Here is a 21,931-nt window from a genome sequence, read left to right as displayed (position 1 = left end):
ATTTTTTTTTTTAATTGGCGATTTTAACTGGCAACCATTCCATTGTGTATTCGGGCAATCCCCTCACAGTGCCGCATCAATGAATATCAGATTTTTTTTTATTTTAATGTGTTTAGTTCGTTGTCCTTCCGCCGTACCTCCGATTAGCACGGTTGGCTACGTACGGTGCGGAAGAAATTCGACGCATATACACACATACACCTGCATGTCGTATTCTCTCGGGAAAGAAACTAGAATGAAGGTGGCTGAAATATCGCATCGAAAGGCCACAGCAGAGCACTCACCCGCCGATGGTAATGCTGAAATCCCGTGATCGAACCTGGCTTCAGCTACCCGTGATTGACACCGTGATCTCAAGCGTACCGCGAGAAAGCAATGACTGGGCCAGGTCAAAAACTAAAATGTGGCTTCTTTTCATATTAACTGCTGAATTGCAATTCCAGGAACGTGTGCATTCAGTGTGATTGGCACGGGTGTGGCCCCTAGCGTTACTTCCTGCCTTTAGAAACGTGTGTATGGGGGCATTTGGCTGCTGCCATTTTCCACAAGATAAGCGGCTTCGTTGAGCTATCATTTGTGGGACAGGTCGCTTCTGAAAAAGAGCTATAAGGCTCAGTGGGCCTGGTAAAATAAAAAATAAGAAAAATTGTCAAATCTTTTAGTTCATCTTCTGTGGCCGTCTCTGACACAGGGTGGTGCACCACTATCTGCAAGGGTTACAAATGCATTTCTTTGTTTCAGGAGGCGATGCCGAAAAACATAATTGTCACGATTGGCCGATAACGCACAACAACAAAAGACCGCAATTCCACTTGAAACACGGTAAGTAAAGTAACAATGCGGTTTTTAAGCGTCCAGACAGACGCTATAAAACCGAAGGTACCAAAACAAAGAGACACCGCTTCTTAATGGACTCCTGGCTGCGGCTGAAGAACGCCGCCCGATTTATCCTGGCACTTGCCGCTCATCAGATCCCTCCGGGAGGGGGAGACGAGGCAAAATGTTTTAATCTATCTACAACTTTTCACTTCACCGCAGACAAACAAATGTTCAGTCAGGTGCCAACGACAACAAAACGAGGACGGGGGGGAGGGGGTGGAGGAGGGGGGATGCAGGAGAGGGGGGGGGGCGAGCGCAAACGCTGCGGAAAACACGTCCCGGCGTGTCGTGACGACTCGGCAGCTGCAAATGTTATTTATTTTCTCCCCGCACTTTGTTTGAAGTGCATTTCTTGTTGTTGTTTTTTGTACGCATTTTACGGTGCTCACATTTGCCGAAGAGGAGACGAAAATAAAAGGCTTTTGTCGAGAGTTAAACACGCGGCAAGGTAACGGGGGAGTCAGCGGTGGAATGGAACGCATCCGGGCAGCACGTCCCCCAAGGAGATGGATGGATGCATGACATCAGCTCGTCTAAGTGTAGGTACTCGGTGGATTATTACATCGTGGTCACTGGCGCCCCCTTTCGATAGCCCTTTAATCCAGCAGTGGATTGATCATGCCTGATGCTGCTGGCGATGACGATGACGCATCGTGCATATATATATATATATGTGTCGCATATGAGCAGAGAGATTACATGAGCCCATGCGTTAAGCTTATAATGAGGCACACTTAATACCAGTATTATTTTAAACCATTTTCAATCCACTGCTGGATAAAGCCCCCCCCCCCCCCCCCCATGCTATGTCAGGCGCAGGGTTGTTTGACCGTACTTCACCATGCTGGTGAGTATGGGTAGGTACTGAAGGGAGCCCAGGACCGGTTTGGATATCGCTCGCGACTGCTGTCAGCCAAGGCCACGAATCCAACTCAAGTTGCTGGGTTGGTAGGGGCGGTGCGTGCTAACTACTGCGCAAGTGTTCACCACGCACGTGCACGTGTCGCAAGCGCACCAGACAACGTAAGCCGACATTCGCCTGGAGTCATCACTGCACCCCAGTTGTGCATATTCAACCAAGGGACCAATATCCACTACTGATTCAGTTCAAAACTCCGCACAGATGGATTCACAAAAAACACCTGCTGGCCTATCGTCTCCTGGCTACCCCTTGCAGCTCAGCCGAAGGGTTCAAGAGACTTTTCATTTTCAACTTCGGCTTTTCAAACGCACTCTCCGTGACCTGGGTCTCATCCGCCTTCCGATGTCCACGTAGAGCAACGTGGTTTGGTGGTGGTCACGTGGTTTGGTGGCGGTCTCGTGGTTTGGTGGCGGTCTCGTGGTTTGGTGGTGGTCTCGTGGTTTGGTGGTGGTCACGTGGTTTGGTGGTGGTCACGTGGTTTGGTGGTGGTCACGTGGTTTGGTGGTGGTCTCGTGGTTTGGTGGTGGTCACGTGGTTTGGTGGTGGTCACGTGGTTTGGTGGTGGTCACGTGGTTTGGTGGTGGTCACGTGGTTTGGTGGTGGTCACGTGGTTTGGTGGTGGTCACGTGGTTTGGTGGTGGTCTCGTGGTTTGGTGGTGGTCTCGTGGTTTGGTGGTGGTCACGTGGTTTGGTGGTGGTCACGTGGTTTGGTGGTGGTCACGTGGTTTGGTGGTGGTCACGTGGTTTGGTGGTGGTCTCGTGGTTTGGTGGTGGTCACGTGGTTTGGTGGTGGTCACGTGGTTTGGTGGCGGTCTCGTGGTTTGGTGGCGGTCACGTGGTTTGGTGGCGGTCTCGTGGTTTGGTGGTGGTCTCGTGGTTTGGTGGTGGTCACGTGGTTTGGTGGTGGTCTCGTGGTTTGGTGGTGGTCTCGTGGTTTGGTGGTGGTCACGTGGTTTGGTGGTGGTCTCGTGGTTTGGTGGTGGTCTCGTGGTTTGGTGGTGGTCTCGTGGTTTGGTGGTGGTCACGTGGTTTGGTGGTGGTCTCGTGGTTTGGTGGTGGTCACGTGGTTTGGTGGTGGTCTCGTGGTTTGGTGGTGGTCTCGTGGTTTGGTGGTGGTCACGTGGTTTGGTGGTGGTCTCGTGGTTTGGTGGTGGTCTCGTGGTTTGGTGGTGGTCTCGTGGTTTGGTGGTGGTCACGTGGTTTGGTGGTGGTCTCGTGGTTTGGTGGTGGTCTCGTGGTTTGGTGGTGGTCACGTGGTTTGGTGGTGGTCTCGTGGTTTGGTGGTGGTCACGTGATTTGGTGGTGGTCTCGTGGTTTGGTGGTGGTCACGTGGTTTGGTGGTGGTCACGTGGTTTGGTGGTGGTCACGTGGTTTGGTGGTGGTCACGTGGTTTGGTGGCGGTCTCGTGGTTTGGTGGTGGTCACGTGGTTTGGTGGTGGTCTCGTGGTTTGGTGGCGGTCTCGTGGTTTGGTGGTGGTCACGTGGTTTGGTGGTGGTCACGTGGTTTGGTGGTGGTCACGTGGTTTGGTGGTGGTCACGTGGTTTGGTGGTGGTCACGTGGTTTGGTGGTGGTCTCGTGGTTTGGTGGTGGTCTCGTGGTTTGGTGGTGGTCTCGTGGTTTGGTGGTGGTCACGTGGTTTGGTGGTGGTCACGTGGTTTGGTGGTGGTCTCGTGGTTTGGTGGTGGTCTCGTGGTTTGGTGGTGGTCTCGTGGTTTGGTTGTGGTCATGTGATTTGGTGGTGGTCACGTGGTTTGGTGGTGGTCTCGTGGTTTGGTGGTGGTCACGTGATCTGGTGGTGGTCTCGTGGTTTGGTGGTGGTCACGTGGTTTGGTGGTGGTCTCGTGGTTTGGTGGTGGTCTCGTGCGCAGGAATCCGATGGGAGACTCGCATTTGCAACGGTACTTGTGCATGCCAATACACGCGCTGTCTCCACGTGCGTTCTATTCTATTAAACCCTATTGTGGGGGTGGTGGGGGGGAGGGGCAAAGCTTTCTCCAATTAACACACCAGCAGGGAACCCTGCAAAGGACATTGGCGCGTCTCTCGCATTTTTTCACATCTGCGGTGACGCTGCGGTCCATATTATTTGGAAAAATTAGCAACGGAATTGTCACGCCAAAGTCCTTTAGTTTATTTATACACAGGGTGCAAGCCTAAACTTTCTGAGAATGGGGATATTAATGCCGTGCAATGACTCGCTTTGTATTGCTTTGTTTTTTTTATATCGCATTTCCTGACACGACTGCAATAACGCTGTTATGAAATGTATTCATAAATAGTTGGCCGAGACAAAAAAAAACTTTACTGAGGTGTTAAACAAGACATTAAAGCTAATGCAAACTTATTGGATGATATATATTTTTTGCCTACCGGAATGATGACGGGGCCTCTGGTCAGTACCGTAGTAACTATAAAACCACGATTTGTATTGTACGGGGTGGGTAGGGAGCAGGCCTAATCCGAACATCACTCGCCACAGGCGGCCGGGTTCATCGTGGCTCACCGCTCGATCTTCTTGCGCGAGAACTCTTTCAACCTTCGCATCAGAGAGCCACTATTTTATGTACATAGCGTAGCTACACTCCCAATGGAAGGCAACCCCCGTACGTTAACGGAGAATTGGCATTCCTATTCGAATCACACGCGGAGACCGAGCGCGTTCCAATCAACTGAACACAAGTCCGGCCGACGCTCTCAGGACAATTTGGTTTAGCTTTTAATTAAAACGTCTGCGGGGCTGGGGGAACGAGCGGCTATCGCTCGCGTGAGCGCAGGGCGACATCCACGCCGCCGCCGGAGCGCGCCCCGTTGAGCTCCGAGCGCGGCACTAAACGAGCGCAGCGGCTCCAGCCCCCCCGCCCCGCCCCGACCCCAGCGCCACGGGGGATTCACATTTCTCTTTTCTAATTCAGTCATTCATTCGCCCCCACCCCCACCCCCACGCCCGTCTACCCCCCACGCCCACCCCCCACGACCCCACCACCAAATATATATATATCACCATCATCATTGGCTAAGGTCAACCCACTTCCAAGTCACTGCTACCTCGCACGGTCCTGCGGTGTAATAGTCCACCTAACACCCAAAAAATACATGTACATATACTGCTTTAGAATGGCTTAAATGCAATACCGTAACAATGTGTTAAATCCTACAGGTAATATGATCAATGAAGATAATCAAAACCAAAGCGTCTCTGTGTGTACGCGAATTATTACCAGCGACGCTCCGAAATAAAAACAGCGCTGCTCCTTTTAGTTGTTCGATTTAGATTTACAATTTGCGTATCACGCTAAAAACCCACAAACAAATGAAAAAAAAGGCGACTAAAAACGGAGTGTTTTGTAATTGCGCACTGGGGGTGGTGGTGAAACAGGCAAGGGAATTGAACGTTTAATATCCAAAAAGGGGCCTGAAAAACTGCGGCAGGCCCTGAAAAAACGTAAATCCGGTGCTGCGCGGGACACGGTGGAGGGGAGATGTCGTGCGGTGGGGGTAGCGAGGCCACCACGCCGCTGTAGGCTCGAAGGTCACGGCAATAAAGAACGCAGAGAGGGCTCCGCATTGGGGCAATCGACATCGTCTGAGCCGCGTTAGGGGGGAGGCCAAAGGTCAGCCCAGAGATTCCCCACGCGCTTGCGCCCGTTGGAGAGACGTGCAATAAAGCGCTCACAACTCTGCGCCAAGGAGGCGTTGACAATTTCAACATTTCTGATGTCGGATTTTCTGCATTTTTTAAGATTTTTTTTCCTTTTTTGTTGTTGTGGCAGTTTTTACGTCCAAGTATTAATTTAACGTGCCCGCGTGCTTACATCGTCGTAAACATTGTGGTCGGTCCGAAACAAAACGTTTTTCGGATCAGAAATCTTCCATTTAGGCCGATTTTCTGATATTCCAGATCAATCCGAAAATATGGATCACACCCCTATCCTGCACACACCCAAGCAACTTGCTTTGCATTGGGCACTTTCGCACACATCGGGGGACCTAATTGCTTGAACGTTCGCCTTGGTGGCTTTTTGCCTTGATTTTTTACTAGCTGCAATGTGTGTTCTTTTTGTACGGGAGCAGTGTCGTAGCAGCAAGCGCACTGCGCCAAATGGCTAGCCACCGAACAAAGACGGTCACTGCATCCCGCCCTTTCTGGTGCGCTTCTGCGGCCGTCTGGAACGCTCTTTCCTCCCCGATATTAGGAAGCCACTGGAGGCTATGCACTTTTAAATCGAGGTTGAAAACTTAATTTCTTTAGAACTGCTTATTGTGTTTAGTCCTCCCACACCTCAGATGAGCACGGTTGGCTACGTATGGTGCGAACGAAGTTCAACATATATATACATACTGCGCTATGAACCCGATGACTCCACTTTGATTCCCAGCCATGGTTAGCATCAACGAAAAGCGATATCTGGACCTGTCATGGGTTCCAGACACCCCCCCCCCCACCTTCACCAACCCACATTGGGCCAGCGGAGTGAAGTATGGTCATACAACTGCAATGGCCGACTGTGAGGAGGCCTTCGTTCAAGCAGGGTATGAAAAAGGTATCTCAATTATTGCTTCTTGAATTTAGATATTCAAAACGCTCGAAAACAAACCGCCTCCATGAGATGGCAGGGGAGAGGCCTTCATCCAGGGAGTGGACTGACAAGAGGCCTGTGGTGATGATGTTTTTTCACACTTGCGGTTTTTATTTGTGTACCGTTTGGAATGCTGGAGCTGGGTGCACGAGTAGCCCTCGATGCACACACTCACGAGATCGTGGGCACAAATCTCGGTTGGCGGGGGTTCAACTCAGCCTATTATCCCCATCCCATGTCAATAAAACGAATACCATAACAATGCGAACATTTCCCCATGTGGTCTGGTTCGCCAATGGAGATTAACACTTTCCCATTCCGACGAGGTACGTGCACGTCATCCGGTTTTTCTGCCAATTCGGAAGTTAAAGGCCAGGCAGGTGGGGCGTGTGTGCCACAGGTTGGCGCCAGCAATCATGGAGTGGTGGTCGTGCCACGACAGTTCTCTGCGGTGAGTTTGTCTCTCTCTGAATAACGCTGACCGCTTGCGCGTTCCGGAATTCAGGGTTGAACGGGACCCGCCACCCTGCAACTTGCAGATGTCTCGCAACGGGAAAGGGCTTTGAGTAGATAGGTGCACTTTGACGTACTTTAGACTCTGCATTAATATAGCCATTGTAGTATCACTGAGTCTAAGTAATTACCCTTGTCAATAATCTTGATATTTCATTTAGTCGAAGCACCTTGCTCAAGAAGTGCTTTAGTCTGTTACAAAGCTCGAGGAGTCTGGTGAAGATCCTGTCAATTTTAATTTTAGCTTTTAACTTGTGTTTAAAAAAAAATCAGACATTTAGGTCTGGATTTTGGTTAATGCAATTGGAAAATGAAATGCTTGATTGATGTAATAACTTAAAATGTAAAAAGCCTAATTACATGAACCCGCGATCATAAACACAAGTAAAAATACTAAAACCTAACATTTCCGTCTGCCAAAACAAAACATGTGTAAACGTGCATGAATAATGTGCATTTAATGGTGTATTTGAATTTCGTCAATTTGTTGCATGCATATATTTCGTTGTAAATCTAAATTCGTTTGCATTTTGAAATGAACAACTTATCGAATCGAATTAATAATGCTTTGGGTTTGTGTTGCAGACCGTCAAACTTCACATTTCCAGTGTGCACTTCGGCGATTCCAAGAACATAGATAAAAGAAAGGAAATGTCTTCATTTTTTTATATATGTTACAGTTTTTGCATTTGAGCTCAGCTCAACAATGCCCGCCTGTAAAAAAAAAAATGCTTGAAACGCAAACTGGCCTTGCGACGGTCGCAACATTCGCAAGGTCACGCGTGCCTCAAATGTGGGATTAAGCAATGCATGCGTGGACCGTGGAACACTGGAAGTGGTCACACAATGCCAACAAACGAACAGCAAGGTCGAATATGGTTCGTGCGTACGGTCGTGTCGCACCGTCGCCTGCAACCGCAAGCGTTTTCCCCGGCATTGTAGAACAACAGGAGAGCACGTGTGCGAACACGCGTGGCTGGAAAACGGAGCGCGCTCGCACCTAGCCGTGGAAAAATACATTCCGCCATTCGTTCGGCACACAAGCCCTACAAAGTTCACGTTTCCATCTGTATTTTTGTACTTGGTCGCATTCGAAAAATTCACCGGGGGTAGTTGAACTGAAAAAATATTTAACGTGTGCGTGAGATTTTTTTTTTACATCTAAATATGAAAATGTATCTAAACCGATCGCCTTTCACAAGTTGGGGCAAACCCGATGGGGAAAATTTGAGTCGCAAGATGGGTGAAAAAAGTGCGGCGTGTTTTTTAAGCTACCCCTGTCGTTGCGCAATAGAGATGTCTGTCAGTGATCTGGCAAGTGTTAATTTGGCAGGCCGGACTGTACCACTTATGCAGGAGGGAAGTCAATGCCAAGGTGAAGCTTAATAAGTGGGAATTATCAGCACACATTGTTAAGCAGCAATGAACTACAACTGACGCCACACGGAACGCGTTATCCAAAAATAAAACAGAACACATGCCAACACATCCTAATAAGAAAACCTACAGTTGGCAAAAAATAGCTTCAATTAAATAAAACGAATAAAGTAAAATGTGTCATCAATTAAAAGTCATCAAGGACCCAATTAAAGGGCAACGTTAAGCCATCTTGTCAAAAATATGAAAACTTTTCGCTAAATCTGAAAATGCGTTGCTCTATCTTGCGATGTTTATACGAACACATCTAACGAGTTATAACACTTGATTGCATTTCAAGCTAATTCTGACTACTTTTTTAGTTCAACAATAGAGTGTCCGCACGCGCCATTAATAGCAGGCGCCTTTAAACTTACGGACAGCGCGCAGCTTGTGTGATTGTACGGAAGGATTTATCACGAGCCGGATAAAAAAATATAATACATACGTACAAGCGTCCCTCGCTTTATGTGGTCATAGTAGTAGATGCATTCCAAAACATGGCACACAAAGCGAACCAGCACGATACAGCTGCCTGCCGAATAGCACGTACGCTGCACACAATGCTGTGCCACGTCCGCCGGCATAGCTGCACACGAGTGAATTCAAAACATACGAGCGAATTTTGGGTCGAGATAGGTCAGCCGCATATATACACGAAAGCGCACAAAAGCCGACCACAGCACCCGTAAATATCATTCCCCTTGTATAGGCCACAAGGAGTTGTGGGACTGACTAATGAAGGGACTTTCATTCATTTAATTGATTCCTTAAATCCTTAAGCACTGACCCTTGGCTGCGTCGGGTCCTTATTCATCAAGAGCCAAGGGAGGGACGTCAAGGCAGCCGTGCCGCTGTGACGCTTGCTCTCCGGCTGTCACTTTTAATGCGGCATGTTTACCAGCGATGGAAGACTCCAGGCCTCACCGGCCAGGCGCGGCTCATCCGTCCGTGTCAACCGATCAATGGCACGCGTGCGTCGCGCTTTGTCACCCAATTTACACGCGCACGGAGATGATCGGTGGACGACGGAAGACGGAGTGCGTGTCGCTCGCAAAGCACCGAGTCGTACATCACTGATATCATCATCAGCGTGATCGTCCGTTGAGGAGCGAGGTGTCGCCTCGTGACGGATATGAGCCACAAGAGCTCAGCGCAAAGACCTCTAACCTCCCGCAAGCAACAAGTCGTAATTCAAAATGCTTTATTGCGCTCCGTCCCGCTTGATTCGTCACCATCGGCCATTGTCTATCCACTGCTGGATGAAGGCTTCTCCCCCCGTAAGTACATCTGTAAAATGTGCTACTCTTGTAACCTCGGTTATCGCCGGTGCCGTCGCCACCCCTGTAGGTCCAGAGTCATGATGGATTTTGGGAAATAATGAAGGAGTAAATAAAAAAAACTAATTATTTGTTTCACTGTGTGAAAAATTAAATGGCAGTTTAGTTCATCTACCTATACGGCTGGCGGGCCAATGTTTTCCAGATGCTTTTTTTCTAGCAGGATAATTCTGGACTTGTTTCAACTTCTGCGTCTCATCAGCAGTGTGTGGGCCTCTGGAACGATTGCCGGGTTGTTCGTGGAATTCACACTGCACAAAATCACGCAAACCCAGTGAACGGCATAATAGCTGAGTCACCAGGCTCTTTAGTCACCTAGCCATGAAGACAAAAAAAAACAGCGCCCTGGCGTCAGGCTCGAGCTAGATGAGGAGCGTTGTGTGCCGTTGGATAATTATTTTCATACAGAAAGGTTTACAGAACACAGTACATTGCATTGGGCCTGATGCATTCACACTCCACAACACAGAGGCATGGTTAGTACGTACAACAATAGCAACGCATACATTCAAATCCTGGAAAAACACATGGTAAACGAAGCACATATTAGGCAGGGAGACACTCAAAACTCGATAGGCACCTGCAATTGCACACCACACAGAGCACGCACATTCACGCTCAAATTTGATCGCACGTAAGAAAAGAACACCACGTTCAAATCCGCATTAAGGTAATGATTTCGCATTTAAAAGTTGCACACAGGCACAAAACGAACATTCGCGGACGCTACACAACAACTACACAGAAGCACAAGCAGCACATTCCCGAACCATGCAGACGTCTCGCTGAAATGCGCATGCTGCACGCACGCACGCACTACTCACTCAAGTGCCACCGCCGTTATAACGAAACGTGCCGGCAAAGATAAGGAACGGTCCGCATTTCAGTCGAGTCGCATGCAATTCAGTCGAGAGCGTACGTGATGTGCATGGCAGTAAGCGGCGCGAGGAGCGAATGTATGCGGGGGTTGGTGGTGGGGGGGGGGGAGGGGCTCATGAGCAAAAAATCACGTTCGTGTTAGTTTCTTTTTTTTTTCCATGAGATTAGTGCACAGAGTAAGGGGTGGCGTGGGGATGGGGGCGGTAGCAAGGAGCGTACGAATTACGCTCCCAAAACGGCACTGTGCGGCGATGAGCAGAGGAGACAGGAAGCATCGGGGGGGGGGGGGGGGGGAAGAAATGGTGCTGGAGAGAGTCGGAGCAAAGACATCGCCGGCCGTGACTTACGCCGAACCCCTTAGAGCTTTTGCCTGGCGCTGGCTGCGTGGCCGAGAATGGGTCGGTCCGGCCGCACCCTTCCTCCTCAAACCCCCCTCTAGAGTGAAATGGATCAGTCCCACCACCGAAAGGCTGGAAAGGGAGCGAGGCGTCTGATGCCTCGGCTCGCTTAGTGGGCGTGGACGTCCCTGCAAGACAAGTCCAGCGCACGCAGCACGCGACAGGTCGTGTAGAGCCAGTGGTCCGGGAGGGGGGGTGGGGTAGGGGTGGGTGGGGGGCGAAACAAAACCTCCAACAACACCTGGCAACTCCAACGATTGCTAGTACCGTGCGCATTTGTCGCTGGCTTTGTCGAGTGAGGACATGCGATTTGGGTGAAAACCAACTCTGGCTGGGATTTCCATTCGCTTTTCCTGTCGCTCCCCGTCGTCGCTTGCGCCGCGCCTCGAGTGCGGTAACGTCTCGTCGCTACTATCTTACCACTGATAAACAAACAACTTAATAACGTGCACGCGCATTGGCACACAGATGCCTTCATCCACGTGTTCCAGATTTGCTGTCAGGTGCTCACGAATCGAGTGAAGTGTCCACAGAGGACTCCTGAAACCCTCTCGTGGCTAGCAGAGCTTGACGTCGAGGCTGAGCTGAACATATTTGCCATATGCAAGAATAGTAAAGAACAGCTGGTGAACACGCGGGCGGCTCTCGCGCGGCACTCCGAGGCGTTGTCAGATCGCGCCGCGTGTCGTTCAGCGGCAAGACGTCCCGTCATCTCGCTCCGCGCGCCGGGAGCTTATTTCGATCCGTGTCCTGAAGAAGCTCCCAGGAAGTGTCGCGAAACATCGAACATCGTGCCGGAACAACAGGCGGCACGCGACCCGAAAACGCAGCGGAGAGCTGTGCGGCAGCACAAAGCAAAAAATCTAAGCCGGGGTTCTCGCTTTAATTAATCCACTGAATGGCACCTGTTTATTGTAGAACTGTGCAGAAAGACAGAATGGGTGGGATGGACAGAAAAACCAATTGGTGGTGTTGAGCCTCGTCAATGCGTGCCTTGACTCTGGTCAATGCTAATTGCATCGAATTTCGCTTCAATGTCTGTGCGGCTAAGCGTCCAGGAATACTGCGTGAGTGACAGTTATTAAACCGCATGACAAGACCAACAAGAGCCACTAAATGTGTTTTTTTTGTTCGGTTTCACCCAAATAGCACTCGTATTTAGCCCACGCACAAAGGCACAGCGGTTAAACATATGAGCACACGCAGTTTCAAGCGCTACATTCATGCCGAACGAACACGAGTCACCACGTTTAAAACACACATCGCCGTACCTGCCAGATGGAACCAATTACAAGGGCATTTTTGGGGGCATTCGCAGTGCAAAAATTGTGAAAGGGCCCATTAGGACCATCGGTCTCCGATCTCAAAACAACCTCAGCGACAAGAACATTTGACAGATAACTTCCTCGCTTTGATCGAGACTGCAAAGCGCGCGATCGTGCGCACTTGTGTGCGCGCGCACTTACATAAGCGCTCATAAATTCCACCCCCACCTGCCTCACTAACAACGCTGCTGCCGCGGCTGCTGCCACGGCTGCTGCGGCGATATAACGCGCCAACTTATTTAGTTTTACATCAAAACACGGGCAGGGAAACAATGCGAGCGTGCTGTGCGTGACCCCCGTCAACTTTTGTAAATCTTCTACTTTTCGTTTTGTGTCGAGCAATTAACAGAAACAGTGGGCGCCTTGCGCGTGCTCTGAATCGCGGTGTCACATTTACGGAAGAATGATGTTACATTGCGTGAAATCAAACAAACGCAAAGTTTTTACAGACATATAGAGGCAGCTTTGTTAAATTCCATCACAAATATATTTTTTCAACCCACGCATATTTCTTAGACTGGTCTATCAAGAGTGGTTGATGATGTGAAAAAGCTGAGGCCATGTAGGGAGATGCCCATGCATCTAAGGTGCAGCATAATTTAAAGCAGTCTTCTTATATATAACTTATTCCATTAATAAGTGGCTGCACTGCATTTGCAGTTAGTTACGCGATACCACAGTGATGGTGACATGATAGCCAATCACACGATGATGCACTGATATGCTCAAACATGAAAATAACTAATCAGTGGTACAATAGTTTAAAAGGCACCGATTAGCATGACTATTAAATGGCCATGACCACTGCCTCCCTTCCCCCTCTCAAACGTTTGAATGCCACAACGCTGAAGATATCATAATAATAATTGGTCATATTCAACAACAAGGGCCCCCTCTCCTTTTAAATGCTGATGAATGTCCCTTGGCAAAGTAAGAATGTGCCAGTGTCTCCGTTATCACGAATGAGGCACATTGCCCTAGTGATGTCTTTCAGGCAGCTTCATAAAGACCTGAAATCTATAGGTGACTCCGAGGTGAGAGTGCTGTGGTGACACCAGGCCTGTGCTGAAAATATGTATTGTTTCGTACGGCTACTGATGTAGACGCAAAGCAAAAACTGTAATTTTACATTCAGGTGGTCAAGCCAAATAACCAAGTCAGCAGCAGCGGAGTGCATCGCTGTGATGTCTCCTTCGTATTTGTGGATCGGGGAATTGCGTTGTTACATGTTGCACGGTCGGTTCTGGATGACCACAGTCGCACACTGAAGAGTTTTACATTTTCTATTCGTACATCAGGTATCCGCATCTGCTTTGGTTTGTGCAGTGAATGTGGTTTAGGGTGGACCGTGAGCTTGGTGGAAAATCAAACCCAGAGATCCTCTGTGTTGGGTCTTTCACAAGGTGGTGAAAATCAGGTTACTCTCAATGTCATAAGTTTATGGTCTCAGCCCTGTTACCGATGACTGCACTCAGAATAACTGGTGTCACTACATTTGGTTTTGTACTTGATTTGGCTACATTTCCAGCTCTGTCAATAAAAATATATCCGTGATCGGTTTGTCAAGTAACAATCTTCGCAGCAGAGTTTGTGGGAAAGCTTCCCCCTACTGTGTAGAAGATTACAAGGCCTCTTTGAAGGAGCTTTTGGACTCCCTGTGATACTTCAGTCAGGATCCACTGACGACTGCACATCTCAGGGTACGTAAATTAGAGGCCCACAATTTAGCCACTCTGATAGTGTGTTGAAGGGAGAATTGCTCTCGAGCAAAGTCAGACATTACAAAGGTGCCTATCTCTGCTTATCTTTGACGCCAACAGAATTGATGCGAGGGCAGCGCGTGGCTTTTCTGCAGAAGAATTACGTGCGGCTAAATGAAGGAGGTTCTCTTCCAACAGGCAGGTTGATCACGTTAAGCAAAAAGGGGGCTCATCCAAAAATGCTAGCAGCAAAAAATGGCCGTGCCTCTCCAACAAGCACACACAAAAGCACAGGTGAAATTTTAAAAGCAGACCTTCGATTCATTTAAAATTCCTCCGACCTGCAAATGTGTGTCGGCACAAACACGCACCACCTCCCAAGAGGAGCTACTAAAAAGCCGCCGTACAATTACATTGTTACATTTCGTTTGTTCAAAGCATTGCTCCTTTGACGCCCTTTAGTGCAGAGCGCCACTCATGCACTAAAGCGACGCTTTTAATGTTTTCGCGAGGCCACGGAAAGCGAGGCTGCGAGGTGACACGCGGCTACACGCTCAGAGTTAAGGAAAAAAAGTCCATCGGCCGGGGCACTTTAAAGCAACGCGTTCTACGTTGCGGGAGGCCGAGAAGAGTGGGAATCTTAATGGGCCTTTGGTGGAATAATGCGTTTTAAATTAGGGCCATAATTGCGGCAAGCTTTCACCTTATTAGGCTTAGCGGGCAAGCAGCCTCGTGCGGGAAGAGCGGCGGTGTATGAACGTACTCACACGCTTCAAGTAAAACTGTCAATTACCCGCAATTTTAAAAGCCCCGGCAATCTGGACGCACGCTTGCGTGTACTTACGTGAGCATTTACGGACCGCGAAAGGAAAATATTTACAGGGTTCACGAAAGTTGTATGAGGATGGCGGCTGTGGCATGCCGCACTGGCTCGGGAAGGGAGGACAGAAGCATATCGGTGGTGTGCGCTGGCTCAATCAAACCGCACGAGACGACTGCGGATTCGCGCAGATGTTAGGATGTGCTGGCTCGCTTTCAGGGCCACAGTAATTAACGTGACGTGAAAGTGGCATGATTCCATGCAGAAATGCTAATTTGAGGCGTAAATAGTGTTAACTGTGTGGCGCTCGGGGAATTGTTCATAGCTGAAAAGTAAAAAAAAAAACACCTCGTTTTTTTTTCGTCGTGAACATTTCGGCCCCCTTCGGGAAATATTAACTTTCTGATGCACGGTTGAAGTCGGCGGTGGCTTTGAGAGAGACATAAGAATGAACGCTAAAACGGACATGAAATCTGAGAAAACACAGCGATGAACCACTGCACACCGACTCATCTCAGCGGAGCCCGCTTTGCAGGAAAGATGCTCAAGAAATCAAACGGCGATGCCACTGATCGAGATCGAGAATGAGCCTGCGGATAAAAGCAATTCGTGATGCGAAGATTCATAATTGAAGCCTCTACAAAGCGGTACGCGGTTTTTCACGGAGCAACCATGGAAAAACGAGAATAATCCAGGGAGCCAATGCGGGCTCCCTCGTTAGCAGATATAAATGCGCGCCATTTTTCACTGCCGTGTACGAACACCAATTGAACCGTCGTATAAAATAAACCGTACAGTGTACGTAGCTCATCAGAGACAACGTTTATAAAATAGTTAAAAGGAAAATCAAATGCCAAACCACCTGCCGTCAATAAATCATCTGGGCATTTCCTGTCATTTAAACTATTCCACTTGAGCGGCTTCTGCTTTTGAATACTTATGAATTTAAAAAATTACTTGATACTAAATTTAAAATGTAATCATCTTCTCTTGCAAGCCGAGATTTTAATCGCGCACGCTACTTTTATTTTATGCCCCCACGCATTTTGAAAACGTGTCATCACTTTATAATGATGTTTACATTCGCTTTCAGGCTTTCTTTTTATTTGTGGCGTTTACTCTTTGTTAATTTGTGCAAATTATAACTTTGAAAAAAAACAAGTGACACTCAAATTAAAACATCGAACACGCACGGCGAGACCCATGGTTGAGGTAATTAAAATGTGGTGAAAATAAATTTACTCGATACGCACAAAAAATAACATTAAAATCACCCAAAAGGAGTTAGTTTTTTTTTTTTACACGAATAAAAAGACGGCCGCTTTTTTATTTACAATTCAACCACCGCACTATTTCAGCAATTCTCCGAGGGCACTTAGCACCCTATCACCTGATGATTGGGGATGCGCACGCAGCATTGTGAGTGCGAGTGGCGGCGTACGCTCCGCCTCACGATAAAACGGCACGGGGGGTGTGGGTGACTAAACGGAGTAATTTAGTGGAGTTTTTTTTTTTTTCACTGATGCTGAACGAATACCTTTATAAACATTTGTGAATGCCTCTATGAACGAAAAGCACACGCGGGCGTGCACACGTCGGCACAGTTGTGTATATTCACTCGCTTATAATGCAGCCCGTTAATATGAAATGCCGTTCAATCATCATCATCGTCGCCGTCGCATCCCTCGCTCACAAACTGCGGTCCCTCCTTGGCACGACACGCTCCGACTTATCGCGTCTGCCAATCAGGCACGCAATGGCCGTGAGAAGACAACCGCTTGCTGCGGTAGCTGCACCAGACTGAAGAGCCAATTTTTCACCGAATGTCGTCTCCGCTGATCATTAACGAGCGCATCACGGGGTAAATTTAATTCCGCGCCGAGGTGCCAGGAGTGAGCCATAACCCAAGTGCTCATTTCAGGTGCAAAGCTCATTATACAATTTTCAAGCCCAGAGAGACTATCAAGTGATGGGTAATGCTGGACTGTTGCGGGCGAGCGAGGCGTTGAAGCCATCCTTGCCGGCTGCCGCGGCACGCGCAAAGCTTTAGACGGAGCGCACGCGCGTAACCGGACGTAATCAAGCACCACTACCGCATAAGGGCTTCCCGTGGTTGCACTTTTCAGCTCTGACATGGTGCTATCTGGCCGTGCCACGCGCTGTCTCGGCATGATTTCCGGGCATTGCACCAAAAACAAACAGCGCACGGCACGACACGAGCTGGGGCCCTTCGGGCAGCCGTTCCGGAAAGGGGGGCGGGGGGCGTTACCGTCTAGCTGCTCTGTGGCGGCGGTAGAGTCCACCGCACGCCGTTACGTCCAGCGCCACGGGGGGGGGGGGGGGGGGGGCGGTTGGGGGGGGCGGGCGACTCACCGGAGGAGGAGGGGGGTTTGGGCCGCGGTGGCGCGCTCCTCTTGGGGGGCAGATTCGGCACGGCCTCGCGAGAGCGGAACGGGTCGTCACCACCACCGAAAGCGCCGCTGCCAAACGGGTCGCCTGCAGCGGCCCCACCGGACGAGTCGGAGAAGGGGTCCGTGCTGCCGGGCTGCAGCGCACGCAGCGGGAGCGGCTCATCAATATTACAACACCGTCGTCGTCGTCACCATCATCGTGGACCATCGTCGTCACCATATGTGTGTCTTGTCGTAATCGTCATCATCATCCACCATCATTGCCATCGTCTATCTGATCATAATCATCACCATTATCAGAACAATGATGATCTTAACCATCGTGTGTCTTATACCATCATCACCATCATGTGTGATATCATTAATACCATCATCATTGTTATCATCATCAGCACAGCCATCATCATCACCAACATGTGCTAAATAAATTATTATTATTAGCATCTTAATCTCCATAATCAAAATAATCTAAAAATCTATAACATAACGATGATGAATATACATCAGAGTGGAACGGTAGTGCAGTGCGCTGCACTCTGAAACCGGTGACCTGAGATTTTAAATCGAGGTCACGGCTAACATCAGTGGGGAGTAAAATCTGAACCTGTCTTGGACATCCCCTTCACCGACAATCACCAAACATCACGAGCCAGTGTGGTGAAGTATGGTCAACTACCTCCCAAAACCAAAAAGCAAGCAGATGCCTTCTTACAAAAGTGTATTGATAAAAACAAGCTTTAGATTGTAATATTACAATGGTCATTTACATGACCATGATTAACACCATACCTAACATAATCACCCAGCAATGTCTATCCTTAACATTCGTGACGTCACTCCACATCGACCAGCCCCCCTCATTAATATTCATGAGCAGGTGACGTCCTCCAAATGGACACCCCCCTCCATGCATAATAATTAGCGGGTGACGTCACTCCACATGGGGGGCCAAGGAGCCTCCTCCCCCCTCCTCGGTGTCAACTCACAACCCTCACTACAAAGGCAGAAGCCTCACGTCACGCGATCTCCGTGACGCTGTTGAGACATCGAAGTAAAAAGGACGTCATGATGAACAAGGGATTCTAAATCACGACGTTTCGGGCACAACACAAGCGTCCATCATCAGGTGGGAAAGACGGACGCTTGTGTTGCGCCCGAAACGTGGTGATTTTTTTTTTTTTATACCTCCGTGATTTTACCGAAAGAACCAAAGAGTATGGATTCCTGCAGTCACGAAAGCTTCAAATCAAGATTAAGGGTTTATAACCTCAAAATGAAAAAGGTCCATGTCACCGCACCCTTACAAATTGCACATTAATGCAATGAATATCATGTCGCGGTCTGCTTTTCGCTTGCAAGTTTCAGATTTACTGCAATACACCCGTCCTTGGACGGACAGAAGGAAAGTAAGGTTGAGTTAACTTAGAAAAGGCTCATAGCAGACTCAGATACCAAATGCCAATAATGTGCATGGGCAAAGATTGAACTCAACGTCGTCAGAATCACTGCACACACAATAAGAGAATTGTCAAGCCAGAATTGCCCAACTCATTATCTTCATTACCAAAGACAAAGATCCCCCATATAGCCTTAACATACTTTTGCAGTAAGTTCTGTTTGCGAGAAGCACCTATGAAGGCCGGCACGCCACATGAGGTGGTGGGTGGCCAGCACCACGCCCGGCCGCCTTTGTCTCCCTAGTGGCGATGTTTTACGCACCGCACCAGGTACTCAATTTGAGGCTGAGTCGACTGAGGGGAGGCCTAGGACCGGTTCAGATAATCGTCACTGGTGTTGGCCATGAGCGGGAATCGAACTCGGGTCACCGTATTCGTAATGCAGCGTACTAACCATTGCACTACCGCCCAACGTCATTACCATTACCACCATCACACATGTTCAACATCATCAGTGTAGTGAATGCAGTCTCTATAATGGGAGTCCCATTCAATACCCATACCATTGTCAACATCAAAGTCCAACAGTTGCCCTTACTAAAAACATTTCCAAGCCTGTTTGCTGTGGGAATAAGTTCGTTTTATATATAAAATCTCTACGTATCAAAAGCACCTTATCACCAGCACCAGGGAGTATTCTACTTTCTGCCTTTTCCTCTCTGCTGATTGGCGTGACCTTAAGGGTGCTGAAAGCCGGCGCTTTGGGGAAACGACCAGCCCAGCGGAGACAGGTGGGGCTCTACGATGTGGTAATTGGTATGATCTATATTTCACAGCTGATGTTTGATACATGGTTCTGCCATTTCAACTTAAGAATCCCAGAGCTAAAGGACATTTGAAAGAATCCTCTTTTTATTGGGGCGCCACAGTGGCGAGATGTAAACTGGTATACAGGAGGATGTGGGTTCAATCCAGACCCAGACGCCTGTTGTATATTTGGAGTTTGCATGTCCCTCTCCCCGTGGTCGCGTGGATTTTTCTCTGGGTCCTCCGGTTTTTCCCTCCACATTTAGAAACATGCGTTTGGAGTATTTGGCTGCTATAAAATTCCACGTGATAAGCCACTTTGTTGATCTATCATTTGTGGCTAGGTAAATTCTGAAAAAGAGCTGTATAGCTGGTAAAAAAAATAAGTTTAGCAAATTAATTATCTTGTCAAAAGCATCACTGAGTCTCAAGGACTCAATGTTTCAGGAAGACCCCACATTGAGACATTTGACCAAATCAAATTGCTAGATTTTGTTTTACTTAGTTGTGGGTGTTGGTGAAAGTGGAGTGCCTGTGTATATGGAACAAAAACACTCAAGTGTTCAACACATAGCCTGATATCTATATCAGAAACGGTATTGGCTACACGTTCACCTCCTATATTCACCTGCTGCTTCATAAAGCCACGATGCTGACATGATGCATAACTCTTTTTCTAAAACTTTCTTCAATGATAAGAGAGGCCCTCCTGTACACACCTGCCACATAGACATCACCATTGTCCCACTACAAGTATCTGATAGGCTGAACGTACCCACGGTCATATTCTCCGGCTTGCCGGATGCCCTCGTAATGTAAGCTACACCCAAAACTTTGGAGGAATAAAAAAACTATTCTAAAATATTCAACCTCCCTGGAAAACGGAAAAACAAGGTTGCGGTAAAGGACAAAGTTACTTAATTGTGACGCTGGTAAAAGTGTCTTGCAATCCCGACAATGCGGTAATGTTTGAAGTGGCTGTGTGTTGGTGTCGATACAGTTATTCAAATCAGGCAACACATGTATGGGATAAGCGGCCACTGTGGCCAGGAAGGCCATAACACCGGACTTAAAGACGGTACTGCTTTTTTGTTTAAACCCAGTGTGCATCTAATAATCACCAGGACACACTCAATGCATTGCATTGGCCTTGCACTCACCGAAAGTAAAAACAAGCCGGTGAATGGAAAAGGCTGAAGTAGCGGAGGTTCTAAAATGCAAGGATATTTCACACCCCATGAACACCAAATTACTTCCCATGCTGGTTAAAATAACACTTGGAGAGAAAAAAAACTAGCAAAAAACTTTTGCCGAACGTTCAAAAAATATAGTTAAAAGTTACACGAAAAAAAAGAAAATTGGGTGTAAAGTTTGCAACATCTTTGTGATTAAACTAAAGAAAATCTTAGCACCCTTTTGAAAGTTTTCTTTCACAAATGTGTGATATAATACAATTACAAAAAAAACACTAAACTTTTACACTTAAAACATTCTACAGTGTGAATCAACATCCTTGCGCTCTCAAACTGTGAGGTCACCAAGTTGCATGGTTCTTTGCATAATGCATGGTAATGTATTCAAACAATATCACACTCTTCCCTCTAGCAATGTAGATGTTTAACATCGATTTTTACTAACGTTATTCCCCACAATCTTCCAAAAATCCTAATAAATCCACCAAAAATCCTATTAAATTCTATAGGTTCCCCTGGAGAACTTGGCAGGTTGGAATTTTAATAACCTTAAAAAAAAAAGATATTATCATACCGAAATATTTAATTAAAAGGCGGACAGCCCCGAGTTCCGATGCCAAGTTAGAAGCTACCGTCGAGTTGTTTAAAGGAGCAGTGTTTACAATATTAAATGACAAACTTAATTCACAACTAAAAAAACTCTACACATGTTTGTTAATAACACCGTGGGCCTTAAACCGTAAAAAATATAGAACAGGCGACACTCTGCGAAACCGCCCTTCTTCATAGCACCTAAACAGACTGCAAGAGTTGGATACCAAAGTTTACATTGTGGGGCCTAATAAGAATTACATTTAAAAAATGTGTCCTGATGATAACTGGTGATTTGGTCGTTAAGCAAGGATAGGAAATACACGTTAAGGCTTTAATTAGTTCCGATAGCATCAAAAGTGACCCTTTTTCAACCAAAAAAACCTACTCTATAATATTTATAAACAATTTATATGAATACTTAAAGATACTAACAACATTATAAACACATACTTTTAAAAGCCTGGTTAATCAATGCATCAAGTTATATTTACTGTACCTACAACAGCCCTTCGTTAACAGGGGAATGGTCCGTAAGCGAACTCAATGTGGTTTTATGGAGGCAACTACACTACTCTATACACTACATTATACACTACACTATACACTACACTACATTATACACTACACTACTATACGCTACATTATACACTACACTATACACCACTACTATTTACTACACTACTATACACTACACTACACACTACTATACATTACACTACTACACTACATTATACACTACACGATACACTACTATACACT

General features: G+C 47.6%; 1 protein-coding gene across 7 annotated transcripts in view; it reads right to left on the bottom strand.

Moving 5' to 3' along the window:
- The window catches only part of EPS15L1 (epidermal growth factor receptor pathway substrate 15 like 1), a 115,371-nt gene that overhangs the window by 6,129 nt on the left and 87,311 nt on the right, over positions 1-21,931 (bottom strand). For 5 of the 7 annotated variants that reach the window (XM_061562338.1, XM_061562346.1, XM_061562357.1 and 2 more), the window contains exons 22-23: positions 17,144-17,315; positions 10,875-11,053 (exon numbers count right to left, since the gene is read on the bottom strand). In XM_061562338.1, the coding sequence (XP_061418322.1) occupies positions 10,875-11,053; positions 17,144-17,315 (351 nt within the window). The remainder of the gene's footprint in view (positions 1-10,874; positions 11,054-17,143; positions 17,316-21,931) is intronic. The other 2 variants (XM_061562385.1, XM_061562390.1) reach the window with 1 other exon arrangement.

The sequence above is a fragment of the Lethenteron reissneri genome, chromosome 4 (genome assembly GCF_015708825.2).
Source record: "Lethenteron reissneri isolate LAM-NWPU_2019-01 chromosome 4, ASM1570882v1, whole genome shotgun sequence".
NCBI classification, from domain to species: domain Eukaryota; kingdom Metazoa; phylum Chordata; class Hyperoartia; order Petromyzontiformes; family Petromyzontidae; genus Lethenteron; species Lethenteron reissneri.
Note: the sequence above shows the minus strand (reverse complement) of the source record. Positions and strands in the feature narration are given on the sequence as shown.